General features: G+C 42.0%; 2 protein-coding genes across 6 annotated transcripts in view; both read left to right on the plus strand.

The window, feature by feature from the left end:
- LOC120557532 (zinc finger protein Aiolos-like) overlaps positions 1 to 11,380 on the plus strand; it is a 60,293-nt gene extending 48,913 nt beyond the window's left edge. For 2 of the 4 annotated variants that reach the window (XM_039797983.1, XM_039797974.1), the window contains 7 exons: positions 2,548 to 2,613; positions 2,951 to 3,061; positions 5,015 to 5,434; positions 7,015 to 7,182; positions 7,687 to 7,803; positions 8,648 to 8,761; positions 10,198 to 11,380. In XM_039797983.1, the coding sequence (XP_039653917.1) occupies positions 2,562 to 2,613; positions 2,951 to 3,061; positions 5,015 to 5,434; positions 7,015 to 7,182; positions 7,687 to 7,803; positions 8,648 to 8,761; positions 10,198 to 10,838 (1,623 nt within the window). In that variant the 5' untranslated portion in view covers positions 2,548 to 2,561 and the 3' untranslated portion in view covers positions 10,839 to 11,380. Of the gene's footprint in view, positions 1 to 1,360; positions 1,385 to 1,577; positions 1,651 to 2,547; positions 2,614 to 2,950; positions 3,062 to 5,014; positions 5,435 to 7,014; positions 7,183 to 7,686; positions 7,804 to 8,647; positions 8,762 to 10,197 lie in introns of those variants that run through there. The other 2 variants (XM_039797965.1, XM_039797956.1) reach the window with 2 other exon arrangements.
- A 2,591-nt stretch (positions 11,381 to 13,971) lies between these two features.
- The window catches only part of LOC120557521 (protein AF-17-like), a 28,776-nt gene continuing 22,517 nt past the window's right edge, over positions 13,972 to 20,230 (plus strand). For both annotated transcript variants that reach the window (XM_039797934.1, XM_039797942.1), the window contains exons 1-4: positions 13,972 to 14,255; positions 15,161 to 15,240; positions 15,348 to 15,402; positions 15,563 to 15,672. In XM_039797934.1, the coding sequence (XP_039653868.1) occupies positions 14,147 to 14,255; positions 15,161 to 15,240; positions 15,348 to 15,402; positions 15,563 to 15,672 (354 nt within the window). In that variant the 5' untranslated portion in view covers positions 13,972 to 14,146. The remainder of the gene's footprint in view (positions 14,256 to 15,160; positions 15,241 to 15,347; positions 15,403 to 15,562; positions 15,673 to 20,230) is intronic.

The raw sequence follows: 20,230 nt of genomic DNA on the forward strand, positions 1-20,230 counted from the left end.
CAGGAGATTTTATGCCTGTATTAGAGAGAGATGGCAGTAAAAGAGAGGGAAGACAGATGGGGAATGCACGCAATGCATGCAAGCACGCCCCATCATACAATTAGGGCTGGGTACTGAATTCAATACTTTTTAGGCACCGACCAAATTGCCTCTAAAGTATCAAGTATCGAAAAATTCCTCGTCATTCAATACCCAATTTTAATAACCTAGGGAGTAAATCTCATCAGGGTCAGTGAGCCAGTAAGCACGCAGCATGCTTCTACCGTGATCTAATAATGCTGCTGATTGGCTGTCTAACATGTAGACCTACTAGAGGCACGCAGGAGAAATCCACGTTACACACAGAGACAGGGCTCAAGTAGTAGGAGCTGAAAAATAAATAAAAAGATTTGTGCCTTAATGTGTAATGTTTGTTTGGTTTTACAAAATTGAGATCGAAAAAAGTATAGTTTAGGAACCGGTATCAAAGTCACGGTATCGGTACCGGTACTGGTATCGAACATTTTTGAAAGATACCCAGCCCTACATACAATACTCAACAGCTCAGATAGCTTTTTTAGTCCGTTTTTTTGCCATGAGTTTCTGAGTTGTTGTTTTTTTGCCCTTAAATTGAATGCCTAAACTTTAGGCATTCAATTTAAGGGCAAAAAAACTAAAGGTTTAAGATGTGGGCCTGGTTGTATTAAAAACAATTCTTTATACAATACATTACATTACACTTATCTTTATACAATACATTACATTACACTTACCTTTATACAATACATTATTACATTACACTTACCTTTATACAATACATTATTACATTACACTTACCTTTATACAATATATTATTACATTACACTTACCTTTATACAATACATTATGACATTACACTTACCTTTATACAATACATTATGACATTACACTAACCTTTATACAATATATTATTACATTACACTTACCTTTATACAATATATTATTACATTACACTTACCTTTATACAATATATTATTACATTACACTTTTTTGGCAGATGATTTTGTCCAAAGCAACTCAAGTACGTTAAATATAACAGGAACAAGAGCTAGATGTCATTAAAAATTGGACATGCAACCCAAATAAATAACTGAAAATGGGTTCAAAGAGCTACAGTACAAGTGCTAATAATGTTGAATAAAATAATGGTTTCTAAACTTGTGTACAGACTTACATTAGTTTATTGGTTGGGGAGAGAAGTTGGAATAAAAAGTAGCTTTCTGGTTTGGCCACAAGATGGAGTGATAGCTCCTTTAAATGGAAACAAGTCAGGAACCATGTGGACTGCCTGAATTGATATAGAACCCATAATCAGGTCTTTGTTTCACTCCTAAACGTATAGTGCTATAGACTCTACATGTTTATGGTTAGTGAAGGAAGGTTTATGTTATGATCATGGAAACCGTAAAGGAGTGATCTAAATCATTGGTGTCGCTACTCTGCTGTGTGAACATGCTTTGGTCTTTGTTGCTCGACCTTGTTCAAAAATAACTTCCTGTTCCTTTAAGGGATCTCTCCAAAAAGTTACCGTAGTGACGTTGCGTATATTCCATATTCAGAGAAAGTCCAGTGGCGGAGTGTGGAATCTCCTACTGCGAGAGCAGTCTCCTCCGGGTGCTGAGCCAAAAGCAGGTCAGATCATTTCATCTTTACTCAAACTTACTGTTATCTTCCAACAAATTCTAAAACCCCAAAAATACCTTGGAATTATTTGTAACGTGTAGACATGTGCTTCTCAATTTCATTTTGACCGTGTGAGAAAGTTTGTTATTGCTGTATTTTGCTCACTGAATGTGATGTAAGAGTAGTTACAGCTCTCTAAATGATTAACACTTTTCAAAGTATTACAGTTTCTATTCTTAATAAAGTTGCACTTGTTTAATAAATTGTAAAAGCCTTCATACTCTGGGGAATTTGTATTAGTTTAATAAAAACGGATACAGGGTTTCCAAAGTGGCTTTTGAAAACGTGCACAGCGTTTATTTCCTAATATTCCTCACTTTTCAAACTTTGGCTACAAATGTTGGAGTCTCACTGGCTGTTGGCTTTGAAAGCGCTTTTACACTTCTCTCCTATGTACAGACCTGGCAGGAAGTGCATGTGCAGTGAACATCATCTCTTTCTCATAAGGCTAAATGTAGTGACGGGGTCGAGCAATCAACCGTGGGCTTTTACCCGCATTCTTTTTTTTTCTAAACTTCTTTTTATGCTGTCCAACCAACAGGAACAGTGAGATGCAAGTGTTGCTTCTATTTCTTCACATGCTTAGTAGAAATAGTAAGGGAGGCTTTTAATGGTGGCAAGAACATTCACAAAAGTTATATTAGTGTCCAATAAAATCTTACATCTTGAAAGTATGCAACAAATGCTATTTTTATAGTGTTGAAGTGCGAAGTGTTCTCTCTCTTTATTGCTCTGTAAGCCTAGGTTGTGAATGCGCCATAAGAAGGAATCTGGCTTGACCTGATTAGACTTATTTGGAATCCAAACTATCAGTCATTCACCAAATATTGTAATTCCTTTCCACAGAACATCTTTTCATCATGAACACAGACAAAGATCCTGAATTTACCACCCCAGAGGGAAACAGGATGGGTGAGTATCTAATTCCCTGTCTTCAGTGTGAAAGTGTACGTGCACACATTTCTCCACTGCTGCCACCATCCTGCCTGCTGCACTGCCTGAGCGCACCAGACTGTAGAGTATTGAAAGCTGAAGCTGTATATGTGGAAGGGGGTTAATGCAAGCTGCAGTCGACAGCAGACCATAAGTTGTCTACGGGGCCTGCATGAAGAAGTGTTCCTGCACATAAATTGTAATTGTTCGTAAAGGGGTTTTAATATTCCATTTTTATGACAGAGAACTGTGGCTTACTGGTTTGAAGTTCTCCGAATGAAACAAGAAGTAACACAATATATTTGTCACTTTTCAGACATCTGTAGTGATGTCACAGACGTGAAGCCACAGGAGGAGGAAGAAGAGAGGGAAGATAACTCATTCAGTGAGAATGGAATGCAGTGTGCTGAAAGTTTAACGGACCCACGTAACGCACACACACACACACACACACACATGCACGCACACACGTGCACACTTGACATCTTTCCATTATGCTTTGCATTTTAGCCATCAAGCTCACACCGCCTAGCATCTTACAATGACTTTTTTTGTCCACGGACACAAACAGTTGGAAAAGTGTGAGGGAAGCTGCTACAAACCCTGAGCTAAGGAACTAAAATAACATTCTAATTTTCTAATCTTTTTCTATCTATATATTATTTATCCTAAGGGTTTGAATAGGTTCATATACCAATATGTGGTAGAATTTTCTCAACCCACAGGGACAAGGAGGAGAGTTTTTTTTTATTATGACGGGCAAGTAATACAATAGTAGTAAACCTTTTTTGTGTAGCACCTTTGAACACAATACAAATCAATGCACATACACTTATATACACACCATTGTAACAGAGAAAATAGAAGATGGGACACCTTTTAAAGGACAGTGCTTTGAAGTAAGAGCCATTTGTCATCTAAGGAAAGGCATGATGGAGGTCTTGGCTGCTGTAGTTGTCCTGCGGTATAGTTATAGGTTCCTTTTTTGTGTGTCTCCTGCGCTGGTGCTCATCATGAGGTTTCATTCAATGCAAAGCACATAGCAAGTAATAGTCCCAATTTGATTTCACCTGCTTTCAACAGGGTTAGGATGGAGTTAGAGCAGTAACCGGTCAACCCCAGTGTGTTGTATGATTACATGTACTTCTTGATAATATAATGTGATATGTTAACATTGTCAGATGTTATGGGTTATTGAGTGTGAAGATGTTTTTACTTAGGCTCCAGGCCTTAGTCTCTCATTTGTCACTTAAAAGAAAATGAACATGCTCCAAGCGCTCCAATTTATTTCTGACTGCCACCCTCTGCCCCATTGGGTGCACTACCTAAAGCCCTGCTCTGCGTCTGCTGCGCAGCCTGCGGTTCACTGCTCTGAGACCCTGGACTCTATATCGGGCCTCTCGGCGCTCTGCGTGTGCAAAGTTTCCATAGCACCTTTTTGAGCGCTTTCCACAATACAAGGCGCTGCTCTTCAGCTCATCACCAGTCACCGTCAAGACCACAGTGTGGTTTCTGGATGGAACTGAGTACGCTGGGTTTGGTTGACACTTAGCAAGGCGAGAGGCCTTGCAAACCAGGCCTCGGGTCCACAGTTGTGGTGTTGAGAAATTGACATCCTGTCTGGTGTGGATTCTGTGGACGTTTGACCTACTTTGACCAAGGACTAAGAAAATGGTCAAGAAAAAACAACAGGGAAAAACTTGCATTCGGTAGAAATGAGCTACCGTAGTGCTCTGCTGGCTGATGGAGGGAAATTAAGGAGGACCTGTGGTGCAGATTAACGCTGGATTTGGGAAGCTTTTCAGCATCGGTGATACAGGCAATCAACAATCAATCTGAAGTCTCTTTTTAAAAGCAGGATGAGGAATTGGCATTATCTGTGCGAGGCGCCTGCTGCGTCTCTCACCTGCCCTGGTTCTAGTTTCTGTGTATTCAGAGGAAATGCCTTCCCCCTTATCTCGAGCACACATCTTCTGAATCTCTTTGTGACACCAAACACCGGCCCAAATTAAGCTACCCTACACATTGGAGATGTGCTAGTAATAATATCAAACTATCAACTATAAATACAAATGTAGAAGTGAAGATGTGATAGCATCTCACAGTCTGGTTGGAGTGGAGTTCCTTTAAGCTAATTTAGTGCCTTATTTGGAAGAAAGAACAAACATCAACTGTAAACAGGTGTATCTCTGTAAACAGGTGCTTTTTTTTAAATCACCTTTTAGGAATTTGCCTTGGTATTTAGTGCATACATGAACAAACAAAGATATTGAACATTAATGAGAATACAAATAAATACTGAAACAAATATGTGTTTATATCACATGCATGTCACTCCAAATGTATTCTTTGCTTCTCCCTTGTTTCTCCTTGCTTACAGTAGATGCGATAAAGACCGAGGCAGAGGAGATGGAAGACAGCGAGCCGTACCCCAAGGCTGGAAAAGAAAGAGAGATTGCGCTAAAAGAGGAAGCAGAGGGGGCCAGCGAGGACGGGACAGAGGAGGGATTTGATGAGGAGAGGACGGAGGAGGACGATGATGAGGAGAGGGACGGCGAGGGCGATGAGGAGGGAGACAGCCTGAACGAGCCACAGGACCTGTCGCTGGCGGACTACTCGCGTTACGAAAGCGCGGCCCTGCCAGACACACACGAAGACGCCGCTGCCGGTGCTGAAGGGACCTACGTGCCTGGAGCCGGGGGCCCCCGCATCCAGGCGACAGGCAAGCTCAACTGTGACATCTGTGGCCTGTCCTGCGTCAGCATCAACGTCCTGCTGGTGCACAAGCGCAGCCACACGGGTAAGCACAGGAACACAGCCTGAGCACATCACCTCAAACACAACACGGTTGCGCAATCTTCACTCTGTTGATAGCTTTGGGAACAGGCGCCTCGACTAGGTCAAGATGTTATGATCCAGTTACTACGATTAAGAATGCGCAAGTCTACATCACACATGACGCACGTGCCCTAACCAGTGCTACAGCGACAGCAAGAGGTTGTGAAATATCCTCTATTGTTTTTCAAGTATGAAGCCCATGCAATACCTTAGTGATTTGTGAATAGATCGGCAGGTGAACTCATCTACAGCCCTTATTTTGCCCTGAATAATGCAATAACTGACTTATGTACATGGTACATGCTTTGAGCAGAGCAACTCTCTGGAAAATAATGTTCACCTGGTGCACATGAAGCACACATTTTCTGTCATGGTCATCGTCATGTGGTAATATTTGTCACTGTGGAGAAAATTAGTGTTGTTGTCAGCCACATCGGCACACACCACCTTTTAACAGACAACGTTGACAAAGTTGACTAGTAGAATAGAATAATGCCGCCTTCAGATGGAACTCATTAGGCCGTGTTTTCGACATGGGAACTCGTGCACAACTTGGTTGGCATTTGTGTGGTTTGAGTCGTGAGAACATTGCTTCTAGGTTCCTGACAATCAAAGTGGATGTTGCCTTGTTCCCTTTTCAAAGATGGTGAATGATTCTGCTATTTTTTTTTTGCAATTCACTGTAATACCAGGGGCAAGAAAAGGGGTCGACAACTAAAGTAAATTATTTTAAAAAAAACAGTTTATCTTTAAATGAATGATCGAAGCTATGACAAAATGTCCACTTCTGAAGTTGTGAACGCCACATCAATGTGTTGTTGTTGCTAATTTTATCTCCCTGCATTTTGTTAAGTTGGTCTTCAAATGCCTAAATAACGCTGGCCCCCCCACCCCTTTGCAAAACAATAACAAGACAGCAGAGTGGTACCAGACCCACCACCCGAGCAGCGTTAAAAGGCAATTGTAGCATCCCTTTCCACAGAACGTCGTTTACCCAAACTGCCTTTTCAGTAATAGGGGCAACATTATGGAACTCTCTGCCAGACCACTTGAAATGTATCCCAACATTAGCCACCTTCAAAAAAACAAAACAAATTGTGGCTAATTCAGGAACAATATTGCTCTCATATTGAGTTTTTACACTGTGCTCTCTCTGTATACTTTCTTTCCTTTTTCATTTCATTCCATTTTATTTCATCTCTATCTTATTTTTAATAATGTCAATCTGTATTTTTATTTTTAACCAAAAGCCCTACTAGGGACAAGTGTCTTGAATTAGCTTTAGCTAAAAAACTATGATACATACATCAGATGACTGTTTAAGCTTATCTATATTTTTTGTATCTGTCCCCATCTAAATAAACCTGTAGTAATAATAATAATAATCAGTCAAACAAATCAAATGAGCACAGTGCAGCAACAGATCATTAAACAATCATCGATCTTTCGCGTAAAATCAAATAATGTTGTGCGATCAATAAGTCATTTTAAAATGCAGGAATGTTTTTATTTATTTCTTTTTTTTTTTTTTTACTCCGTCAGGTGAGAGGCCCTTCCACTGCACTCAGTGCGGGGCCTCCTTCACCCAGAAGGGAAACCTGCTGCGCCACATCAAACTGCATTCTGGGGAGAAGCCTTTCAAATGCCCCATGTGCAGCTACGCCTGCCGTCGACGCGATGCTCTGAGCGGGCACCTGCGCACCCATTCTGGTACCAGCCAGCCACACACTCGCTCACTCGCTCACATGTGAAGCTGATATGCACTGATACTGTATGCACCTGTGTACAGTATCACGTCGGTTGGTTTCTTACTCCTTCATGTCGGCTTCTCACTCCTTTTTGAATCTGAGGTCTGCTGAGCCGGCATTGCTTTTCCAGTAACAAGCTGCCTGGCACTCTCACACGGTCACACACACACACACACACACACACACACACACACACACACACACACACACACACACACACACACACACACACACACACACACACACACACCATTATAACATCTTACTCATTTACCACTGGAAACTTACTCATTCACTTTCAGTTCACGTGTTTTACCTGCAGGCACGCTGCAACCTCTCTAATGTGCACATCATCACTTTAGTATGAAACCGTGTACTTAAGGAAATAATGCTCGCTGTTCCATTTTTAATGGTGTTGATGTTTTTTTGAATGTGTGTGTTGATTAACTGAAACTCCTGCTCACAGTAGAGAAGCCGTTTAAGTGCAACCACTGCAGTCGCAGCTACAAGCAGCGCAGCTCCCTCGAAGAGCACCGAGAGAGGTGCCATGTGTACCTTCAGAGCAAAGGTCCCGCCGAGAGAGGTGAGCAGACAGCTGACACGCGCTTCATCAGCAACGGCTTTGAAAACTCCAACAAATGTCTTCACAGGACACACAAAGACACACTTCCCACATGCACATATAACCGCTAATAATCAGACCACTGTGCAGTCTACGTAAACTCATTTGCACAATTATAGCTGTTATTGCTAACAGATCCTGTTTTTATAGCCTCGTTAAGTTAATGAGCTTATGGCTGTTACCCCATCATTACAGCTAAATAGGTTATGGCTGCTGTGGTGTGGAGGCACAGCATCTGAAGACCGCTGCAGCGGTAAAAGGGGAAGCCAAAATTATTTAGGGCAAATGTTTCAGCCCAGCCACTCGACACACGCAAACACAAAAAACATACACCCTCTGTGTCTATAACCTTATCTCTCCCCCACCATCCCCCAAAAAAGCCATTTTACATACTGACAGGACAGTTGCACGGTTGCAACACACAGACAATGCTCTGCTTCTGTGGTCACCAAATGTCGTAAGTTTATGCCTGATAGTGCCGTAGTGGTGAGGAAGTACATCCTCATCCTGTGGTCTCCTCTCCTGCACTGGTGAAGTAAAAAACCCACCAGAAAGTGAGGTCAAAGGAGCTTCTGATCTCAAATTAATATCTCATTCCTCTCGGAGTGACTCAGCTTCTAGCAGCTGGTGTGTTTTGCAGGATTTTTTTTTTTTTTACTTCACTTTATAGCTTCAAAAGCCCCGATAGGTGGACAGTTGCAGCTCAGCGCACTCCCTTTTACTTTTGATACAGTGCTGCTTGATAGAGAAAGAGATCTGCATTTCCTTTTTTGCGCTTACTTTCTCAATCTCTCTTGCTGTCTAGCAGAGGACAGCCAGACATCCAGGACCCAGATGGGCACTGAGCGTGCTCTGCTGCTCGACAGGCTCGCCAGCAACGTAGCCAAACGGAAGAGCTCAATGCCACAGAAGTTCACCGGTAAGAGCAGCACAGACACAAACTCGCCACACAGACATGAAGGGGCTGAGTAGAGGCACTGACCTCAAGCAGACCAAAGAGAGTTGTCATTTTAAAGCAGGTTATTGTACTACTTTAGTTTTATACAAACGATAATGAATGCCTGCATTTTGTTAGTTTGATATGTTTATCTACTTAATTGCTGTATATGTCCACCTGCTTACTGACTTCTTTATTTTAACAGTATAACAGTTTTACGCTGCTGTCTGTTTGAAAAATGTTTACACCATTTGTGCTTTTTGCTGTGCATTTATGCTTTACATTATACAGAAGTCATGTTTTGTAGATGATTTCAAGTTGTCTGTCTAAGCTACTTGTTTGTATGTCTGTCTGACTTTGCTGGCCTTCATCTCTTGCCAAACAGGAATTAAGGGCAGAGCACCTGCCTCATACTGTACCTGCACACACCACAGAGTGGTCACCACTGTCCTAAATTCTCTGCGAGAAATGTGTCATAGGTGGGTATTGGTAACCATGCATGGTTAAATAAATGGAAAAATGAAAAAAGAGAGCGAGACATGCACAAGTTCTCAATTTAATAACTCACTTTGTATCTTTTGATTCAAACTCCGATAATTTGCCTGACTGACGAATGATCAAAAGATATCAGTTTCAGTAAATGGCTGACTTTAGGGGTGTGCACACACACACATACACACACACCCACACACACACACACACACACACACACACACACACGATTTTCAATAGTTGGCTCTCACCTTTCTAGTTAACCCTAACATTGGGTTGTAGTTTCGCAATCAAGCCTCAAGCTGCTCGCAAAACGAGGCGTATTGGCAAAAAAAAAACTCCTACATCTCTCTATCCAGTTTACAAATGAAGTGAGATCTTTCAATATGACAACCACAGGGGGAAAAGAGAAGTAATGTCTGCAACCACAGAGAGAGAGAGAGAGAGAGAGAGAGAGAGAGAGAGAGAGAGAGAGAACAGGCGGGAGGCGAGAAACGTGAGCAGGTGCCGCTCTGTCTCTTCTTCTGTGGTGCAGCTGCACTAGAGGCCTTCGTCTGCGTTGTCTGCTTCCTCTCAGCCCTCTGTCCTCTCATGCCTCAAAGCTCTACTGCTGGCTCAGTATACTCTGATGCTGTAAAGCTTCTTCTGTCCTGTGAACCTGGCATGCTCCAGTTCACTGTGTAAGTTTTCCTTTGCGTTGCCCTGGGGGTGCACATTTTTCTCGTTACCTCTACTCAACGCCAAAATGAGGACCCTTTAGAGTCCTGTAAGGACCTCTATTAGATCTTTCTCCATCTGTAAGCAATAGCTGTTCTTACTGCTGCTTGCTGCCTGTGGTATTTCTCTGGTCGTGCTGTTGGATGAAGTATGTGAAACGTCTTCCTGCGGAGTCTTGAGTGCTCTTTCTTCTCGTGCTGCTGGTCTAGGCGACAACGGCGTCTGCCTGGACCTGAGCTTTAACAGGGATCTGGTCTACGGAAGTGACGTCAAGGACCCTCCGCCAGGCTCCCCGGGGCCCGACGCCCACCATCAGCAACAAGCCATCCTCACAGGGCCAGACAGCAACCCAGCTCCCTCCCGCAGGCCCTACCCCATCCAGTTAAGCCGCAACGACATCAGCCCCATGGGCCTCACTAACGGCCACAAGATGGGCATGCCGCTCCTGGGCCCCCCTCACGCCGCCCAGCCACCCCTCGGCATGGACTCGTTCCACACTGACGGCTCCCAGATGTCGCAGCCTGTCATGTACAGCTTAGGGCACCTGCTGGGGGGGCTGAATCATCAGAACGGCCTCCCTCACCCACACGCCCAGCCCATCCCCTTGTCGGCAATGGAGGCTTTACGGGTGGTGCGGGCCGACGGGGAGGGCGGAGCGCTGCCCGGACCGGTGTACCCCTGTGGCCACTGCAGGGTGATCTTCCTGGACTATGTCATGTTCACCATCCACATGGGGTGCCACGGCTTCCGGGACCCGCTCGAGTGCAACGTATGCGGCCACCGCAGTCGAGACCGTTACGAGTTCTCTTCCCACATAGCCCGCGGCGAGCACCGCCTAGAACTGAAGTAGCTTTCATTCATGCTTGCGCGCACACACACACACACACATGCACACACACACACACACACACACACACACACACACACACACACATGCTCAGACATTTAACACTGTATGAGCACACACAGATTTACTCATATAAGTAGCTGGTAGTATCAGAAATGAAAGCATGAAGTAGCAGCTATCTCTCTGTCTGTCTTTTGTATGTGTGTGTGTGTGTGTGTGTGTGTTTGTGTGTGAGAAAGAGAGACATTGAGAGAGACGTTATAGGAGTGTGACGGGTATCAGTGTTCTTAGTCATACTATACTCATCTGAAAAGATGGCCTGTAAAGTGTTAATGGGGGAGTAATTCTACTTCCTTTTCATACATACATTTGTACTTAATGATCCCTGTCGTTTATATCATTCAACCAATATGCCATATATACATTCAAATGTTCAACAAAGTAGCAAAAGTGAAGTCATTTGTTGTGTATCTGCTGTTGGTTTTCTTCTGTTATTTGTGTAAAGGTGTAAAAATAAAAGATAACCTCTCTTTTCCTTCATCGCACATAGACCTGCACCTTGTTGAGAGAAGTTTATCTTCTCTTAAAAACACTTGCCAATTCAAGACTGCAGGAGAAAAAAAAACTATTATCTAGAAGGTCACATGTCTCCTTTTAGGCTGTGGTTTTGAGAGAAGTGCATTTCGCGGCTTCAAAAGACATCACTTCGCTCTGCACCATGTGTTGGTTTCTCACTCCTGAATATTATACACTCCCACAAGTTAAAAAGGCTCAGGGTTTTGCTGAGACGTTTTTGTCACACGAGATAGAGGTACATGTACGGTATATATAGGACGTAGAAAGCACAGATGAGTAAGCCTAAGGAGGACAGAGGTAATTGGGTATATAAATGTAATTCAAGGTCAATCTAAATAAAATTTAAAGATTTTCTGAAAGTATATTAAAGCTGTTATGTTACATTAAAGCAGGAACAAAGAGGATGAGCCTCTGCAGTATCTAAAACTGGTATGATCTGAAAATGATCAAATGAGTGTAAATCTGAATGACACTAATTTCATCACAGGATTTAGACATCATCGATTCTTCCCCAGATGCTGGGGATATGAATTGTCAATGGATCAGAAGTCTCCTTCACACCAGAGTCCATCTGCTGGGGGAGGTGTGGCACTGCAGGACAGTGAAACGATGGTGTTTTCCTTGCACGGTATCGCTCCAGAGCAGTGGGTCCCAATATGGTTTCTAGGACCCACTGGGGGCCCTTACAAATGGTGCAGGGCTCCCAAACTAAATGACGAAAAGCTTTATGTAGATATTATTTCTTTAAATAGAAGAAAGATCAATGAGAAAATGTGTAAAAATGGTTTAATCAATAGATTCACTCTTCCCACCTAACTCTCACTTCACCCACAGAATAGATGGTAATACATGATGTCTGCCAGTAAAACTCCACATGTGGGTATTTATCTGTCTGAGGGCAGAATTTAGGTTCAAATTGAGGGTTTGTGGGAAATTTTGATGTGACAAACTTCAGGAACCTCCGCTGACAGTGTATTGGGGAAGTTTAGGTGAACACACAAAATGGGCTCTGACTAGCCTCTAAGTCAGTGCATTGGGCTTTGTGTTGTGTGTGTGTGTGTGTGTGTGTGTGTGTGTGTGTGTGTGTGTGTGTGTGTGTGTGTGTGTGTGTGTGTGTGTGTGTGTGTGTGTGCATGTGAACGTGGATGTACTTCGCCCACATGTCAGCGCAGGGACTCGGTCACGCCTTGCTGCCTTCAGATCAGAACAGGGTGTTAGCTTCATCCAGCTGCCGCCACGCTATCTGGCCTCTCCATCAGTGCCAGTTCCCTTTTCTCTTTTTGGGTTTGAAGAGAAGTGACACTTGTGAAGCAAACTGTCATGACAGCTTCATGTCCATACATGAGATTAAAAAGCCCAGTCATCCAATTCAAAAAACAGCCGGCTGCTTCTCTTTTTCTTCTGACTATTTTGTTGAGTAAAAGTGCAAATGTTTTAAGGCTAAAATTGAAGTCAGGGTAGTTTGTGGTAATGTAGGAGGATAAAAACAAAAAAACAGTTTAAGGACTCAGAGAGAATATTTTTTGACACATCACCTCTGAACATAAAAGAACCATATAGGGAAAAGAGAATGTGACTAGCCTTTAGAAAGCCCTGCTTCTGCACAAACTGTGTGAGTGTGTGTATGAAGTCCCATTTTCATCTTAAAACCGGCCAGCCAGACAGAGTTTACTCAGCCAGTCGAGACAGGAGTCATAAAGCAACAGTGACTCAAGTCCAGTCAAAATGAGAGGCTTCTGGTGACATCTGCTGACTGAATTATAGGAATCAACTCGACAGCCAAAAATGTAAATGAAATCCATGCTGATGTAGCCTTTTCGAACTGGAACAACAACACACTGTACACTGATCTGAGAGCAACTAAGGCCTCAAAGTTTGAGTCATAAAACCTCAGTATGGGTCAGTGGGACAAACTGGAATTTGAATGTCATACTGTAGGCCTATCTATTTAATTTTGTGTTGTTTTGGCTGCAACTGGAGATATTTTAGTCTAAAAATAGACTATATATTTTATATATTTATATATTTTATAGAGAATAAAAAGACAAATGCAAACTGTATGTCATTTTTAACTTACACCAAAATTGAATAAATCATAAAGTCAAATGAAATGTTAAGTAATATACACACAGGTGTATCATTCACACTGGATGTTTTTCATATCAGGTCAGGACATGGATGGTGAAATAGCTTGTAATTGTTGCCCCGTTATTCTGTAGAAATCCTGAAGATGGCGCTGTTGAAACAAAATTGATGGAGAAACCGAGTGCAGCCAGCGGTTTTGACTGATGGATCCACATGTTTTACTTATCAAATTTTTTAACACTATTCCACAGATGATTGATCTTAAAGTACAATACTGTCACATTGATAATAAATTACAAAATAATGTTATTAGTCTGAAAACATGCGGTGAAAAAGGTTTTTGTGTAAAAAAATAACAATAACTTGCTACCTTTGCTGTGACTTATTCCGAACCACAGGAGCAGATCTGAGCATGCGCACTGCATCGGTTCTATGGGGACGGGGAGGACATCACGGAAAAAAACGTAGCAGCAGCACCACAAACCCCACGCCGAGATTTCGTCTCTCCGCTGCGCTAAAAGTGCGCGACGAAAGCGGCCCACGACTATGCCCGGTGCGGCGTTAAAGTGCGGGACGACCACTTGACAGGCCTGGGCGAGGTCTGAGCCGTTGCCGGGGACGGGAAATACATTTCTTCTTATGGGAGCAGCATGCGGGAAATGGTTGGAGGTTGCTGCGTGTGTTCAGACGAGCGAGGCTGGGCTGAGAACCCTCTGGTCTACTGCGATGGACACGGCTGCAGCGTCGCCGTTCACCAAGGTAACATTAGCCGCTGTTAGCGTGTAATTACCGGGCAGCTGTGGCGGCCAGAGGTGCTGGTAGGTCGGTAGATTTTTTTGGTAGGTCTGTCGCTGTCTACGTGCGTGTTTGAGAGTGTGTGTGTGTGTGTGTGTGTGTGTGTGTGTGTGTGTGTGTGTGTGTGTGTGTGTGTGTGTGTGTGTGTGTGTGGGAGGGGTAGGTAGGCGTGCTGTTTGTTGTTTCCTCTCAGCACACATGATTAAACACAGGGCCAAGCAGAGTGACACTGAGCCTGGATGGCGCCTTGATGGCACTTCAGCTCCGTTTGTATGTACGTGTGTGCTCGCTCGCGCGCGCGTGTGTTTGGTTGTCTGGCCCGGTTGGAGTCACGATATACTGCAGGAGGCGTGTTTTTTGCGACAAAATAGCCCCGGCGAGGCCCGCCGGTTTCGACACTATGTTACCTTGTGTCCACTTGCTTTGTTGCTTTATTAAGACAACCAGGGTAGCAGTTAACTCCCAGAATCCGATTTCTGAGCAGAAATAAGCCCTGTGACTGATTGTTGGACCAACTCTTGGAGGCTGTGGTAGATTTATGCCTTGGCAGACTTCACTCTGCCCTCATTTGCAGGTTAATTTTTTGAAGTAGAAATGACTTTGTTCCCTTAAAGTCAGCGAAGGTGCTATAAAATGTAATAAAGAAAGATTAGTCAGAAGGTGAAGTTGAAAGTTGTCTTCAATGAGTCAGTTTAATGCATATTCAGTCTTAAATTAAAGTTCCAAGTGGATTGAAAATGGAATCCTTTTTTCAAATATTATCTGACCAAGATGACAGCAGCACTTAACATTACTGTGTTGTAAAATGCTGACGACCATATTTCAAAAATAGTATCATTAACCTGTGTGTGTGTGTGTGTGTGTCCCAGCATGTTATGGCATTGTCCAGGTTCCTACCGGTCCGTGGTTCTGTCGGAAGTGTGAATCACAGGAGAGGGCGGCACGCGTGGTGAGTATCCCAACACACAACATGACACATCCATCCGGTCCTGTTTTACCCGTTTGTGATTCATGCCACACTCACAACAAGCTCTGCTCTTTCCTGTCCTTCCCCAGAGGTGTGAACTATGTCCCCACAAAGATGGTGCCCTCAAAAGGACAGACAGTGGAGGTAAATCTCACCCTGGCCTCTGTCCATCTCACTCTTCTGCCGTTTGTCCATCTCACTCTTCTGCCGTTTCCCTCAGTTACACAGCGAGTGTACGAAACAACAGTACCCCCTCCGCCTTAAACAAGGAACCTTATCATGTCATTGATCTTCTCTCCGTCAGGCTGGGCCCACGTTGTGTGTGCGCTCTACATCCCTGAGGTGCAGTTTGCCAACGTCCTCACCATGGAGCCTATCATCCTGCAGTACGTCCCACATGAGCGATACATCAAGGTACTGACACACACACTGTCGATGGAGAGAAACCTGTAAAACATTGTGAAGTGAACAATTGTTAGTCTACAGCAGTGATTCCCAGCCGGGAGTAAGTGGAAAGATCACAGAGTAATTTAACTCATTTGAAAAAATATATATATTATGATTTGATTAAAAGAATATATTTAAATATTAACATTAAGTCAACTGTACCACCTGAGCACTACATAATGCAGGTGTGTAAGAGTGTGTAACAACTAGTTAGCACGCGAGCACAGGAGTTTAAACAGGTAGCTAAAAGTAATGAATAAATGGTAAATGGTTGAAATAAAAGTAAGGACTAAACAGTTCAAATGATTAGCAATTGTTAAAATAGTTTAAGATAAATGGTTGAAACATTCAGCTTCCAAGTAGTAGTAGCCTAGTAGTAGTGTGATTAATGCTGATCAAACCAACCTCTTATTCTTTTAGAATTTAATTTACATAGTGACAGAGAGGAAAGGAGAGAGAGATAGGGGAAGACCTGCAGCAAAGGGCCCTGGGCCGGACTCGAACCTTGGTGCAGTAAGGAATCAGCCCTAATGGTACCCCCGTACCACCTACCTGGTAAGCTAAGGGGGCGCCCAAACCAATCTTAATATGGACAGTTCAGTTTAGGGCTGAATGATATAAGGGAAAAATCTAATTGCAATTTTTCTGCCAGATATTGCGATTACAATTCGATTTGCGATTCTTCTTCTTCTTCTTCAAAAAAAAAAAGTTTAGCTTAAGTTTATATTTACTTTGTAACAGATAAAACATGTCATGGAGCATTATAACATGAGACACCATCAAAACTGCTCTGTATTCTTATGCAAGGATGAGAACATGGATATGAGTTTCCAGCAATAAGTGTTTTTCTTTTAATAAGCGTGGAACATTGAACAGTCAAACACACAACATTTATCGATCTACTGAAGCTAAAGTTCCAATAAAAAACATATCAGTACTTTTCTGTAAACTGAAATTTCTGATATGCCTCAGTTCAATAGCAGCATCCTCATATTGCACCTTCTACCGTCAGCTAATCACATTCTTTGAAATCGAGATTTTGATTGGAAAACGATTAATCGTTTAGCCCTAGTTCAGTTGTATAAGAAAATGAACAATATCTTTTATATAATGAATAGTGTTATACATTTGGAACATACATTGGGTATCAATGAAGGGCTACATGAGTTTATCTGACAGAGCTGTTGGGGTACCTCGGACCAAAAAGGTTGGCAACAACTAGTCTACAGGACTTCATCTCTGTGCCGTCCTCTGTCTCAAAACCTAAATTAAGGATACAAAGTATGTTTATTTTCAGTATTTCTGTAGGGGAATGGTATTGACATGACTGCTGGTCTGAAAAGCATCGGTTTTTCCTCCTTGAGTGGCTGAGGCGCACATAAAAACATCCTTTATCAGAGAGATGATAAGGCACCTAAGTATCAACCATCAATACTTTCCAACCAAATGATGTCAAAAAAAGTGAAAAGTGTTTGAATTGCACCAAATAATTGGTCAGATTCATAAACTCAGCAGAAAAAGAAAAGCCCCTTTTTCAGGACACTGTATTTTAAAGATACTTTTGTAAAAATCTAAATAACTTCATTGTAATGGGTTTAAACAATGTGTTCCATGCTTGTTCAATGAACCATAAACAATTAATGAACGTGCACCTGTTGAACGGTCGAAAAGACAATAACAGCTTATAAGGTCACAGTTATAAGAAAATTAGGAAAGTAAAGAGACCTTTCTCCTGACTCTGAAAAACACCAAAAGAAAGACTTAGGCATGGCGCAAGGAGGTATGAGGACAGCAGATGTGGCCAGGGAAATACATTGCAATGTCCCTACTGTGAGACGCCTAAGACAGCCCTACAGGGAGACAGGAAGCACAGCTGATGGTCCTCGCAGTGGCAGACCACGTGTAACAACACCTGCGTAGGATCGGTACATCCAAATATCACACAGGCGGGACAGGTACAGGGTGGCAACAACAACCGCAAGAACTGGCCAGTCTGGTGCAGTACATGAGGAGGAGATGTACTGCAGTACTTAATGCAGCTGGTGGCCACACCAGATACTGAGGGCTACTTTTGATTAAATTACTGTTCACTGTGGTTAACATTGCGAGATAGGGAGTTTGTGCTACATTCATGTGGTGTCGGAGTAATTGGAAAAATGAGTTCCAGACTGCAAAAAATCACACTGCATTAACATTGTGATATAGGGCATGCTTTGGCAGAAGTCTGTGCTCTCTGAGTGCCCTTCTAGTTTGTAGAGCAGAAGTAAGATATTGGAAAACGTATAGTTTTGGTATTTGTACTCAAACTCAGGTATTATATTAGCACTTGTATTCAAACTGTGAGGTGCACAGCCCCATTGGTCTCACACAACTAACTCCAAAGTTATTACAATAAAGCTTTACAGTTGTAAATTCTCCACTTGAAGTTTAATTGGAACTATAACTGAAAACATCAGTTTTGGTGTCAGTCCCTCAAAAAATAGAGCGGGCCTTTGTTTTAGAAAACACACTTCGTTAGTGTCAACAATCCCACAGAGAAATCATACAAGAAAAAAACCATAGCAATTTCTCCACCAACAACAGTAGCTTCAGCTAAAGGTCCCATGACATGCTGCTTTTTGGATGCTTTTATATAGACCTTAGTGGTCCCTAATACTGTATCTGAAGTCTCTTTTATATAGACCTTAGTGGTCCCTAATACTGTATCTGAAGTCTCTTTTATATAGACCTTAGTGGTCCCTAATACTGTATCTGAAGTCTCTTTTATATAGACCTTAGTGGTCCCTAATACTGTATCTGAAGTCTCTTTTATATAGACCTTAGTGGTCCCTAATACTGTATCTGAAGTCTCTTTTATATAGACCTTAGTGGTCCCCTAATACTGTATCTGAAGTCTCTTTTATATAGACCTTAGTGGTCCCTAATACTGTATCTGAAGTCTCTTTTATATAGACCTTAGTGGTCCCTAATACTGTATCTGAAGTCTCTTTTATATAGGCCTTAGTGCCCCTAATACTGTATCTGAAGTCTCTTTACAGTGCCTTGAAAGTATTGACGTTCTTTAACAAAATAAATTTGTAAAATCAACAACAAGATTTGAGTAATTCATTTACAAACTTTAAAAAAAACTGAAAAGTGGTGAAAATTACAGTCACACCCATTTAATCTAATAAATAAATGTATATAAATTTGATAGTAAACAAAAAACAAACAAACGTTGTAATAAGATAAATTAAATATATAAGTATAACCCACAAAAGCTCTAACTTCTATCAATGAAATCAGAACAAATGATAGATCTCAAACTACATCTGGGATCTGTATAACCATAGGTATACTCACAAATCTTTATGAAGAGTGCAAAAAAACAAAATATATAATATATAAAAGCCGGAACACACCACATGGAAATGTGAATGCAAAGCTTTTGACAATGCAAACTTATTTGGCTAAACACACTATTCACAATCACTAAACATGTGGTGAAGGCGATTTAAAAATACAAAAGAATCACTATAAAAAAAATTACAGTAAAAATTAATTTGAATGAATGATTGATAACATCTATTTGAACTTAGATATATTAAATTCAATAAATTTCACATTTTGACTTTTGACTTACAAAATTACAAATTATTGAAATTGAAAGGTGAAGTTCAAGGGGCGAATACTTGACTGTATATAGGCCTTAGTGGTCCCCTAATACTGTATCTGAAGTCTCTTTTATATAGACCTTAGTGGTCCCCTAATACTGTATCTGAAGTCTCTCTTTTATATAGGCCTTAGTGGTCCCCTAATACTGTATCTGAAGTCTCTTTTATATAGACCTTAGTGGTCCCCTAATACTGTATCTGAAGTCTCTTTTATATAGACCTTAGTGGTCCCCTAATACTGTATCTGAAGTCTCTTTTATATAGACCTTAGTGGTCCCCTAATACTGTATCTGAAGTCTCTTTATATAGACCTTAGTGGTCCCTGATACTGGATCTGAAGTCTCTTTATATAGACCTTAGTGGTCCCCTAATACTGTATCTGAAGTCTCTTTTATATAGGCCTTAGTGGTCCCCTAATACTGTATCTGAAGTCTCTTTTATATAGGCCTTAGTGGTCCCCTAATACTGGATCTGAAGTCTCTTTTATATAGACCTTAGTGGTCCCCTAATAATGTATCTGAAGTCTCTTTTATATAGGCCTTAGTGGTCCCCTAATACTGGATCTGAAGTCTCTTTTATATAGACCTTAGTGGTCCCCTAATACTGGATCTGAAGTCTCTTTTATATAGACCTTAGTGGTCCCCTAATACTGGATCTGAAGTCTCTTTTATATAGACCTTAGTGGTCCCCTAATACTGGATCTGAAGTCTCTTTCCCGAAATTCAGCCTTTGTGCAGAATTATAGCCACTAGAGCCAGTCCCACAATGAGCTTTCCTTAGGATGTGCCATTTCTGTGTCTGTAGCTATTGAGGAGGAGAGGGGGGCAAGGTGGATGGTGGGGGTGTGGCCTTGACCAACTGCCACTTTGCTC

The sequence above is a fragment of the Perca fluviatilis genome, chromosome 1 (assembly GCF_010015445.1).
Source record: "Perca fluviatilis chromosome 1, GENO_Pfluv_1.0, whole genome shotgun sequence".
Taxonomy (NCBI): Eukaryota; Metazoa; Chordata; class Actinopteri; order Perciformes; family Percidae; genus Perca; species Perca fluviatilis.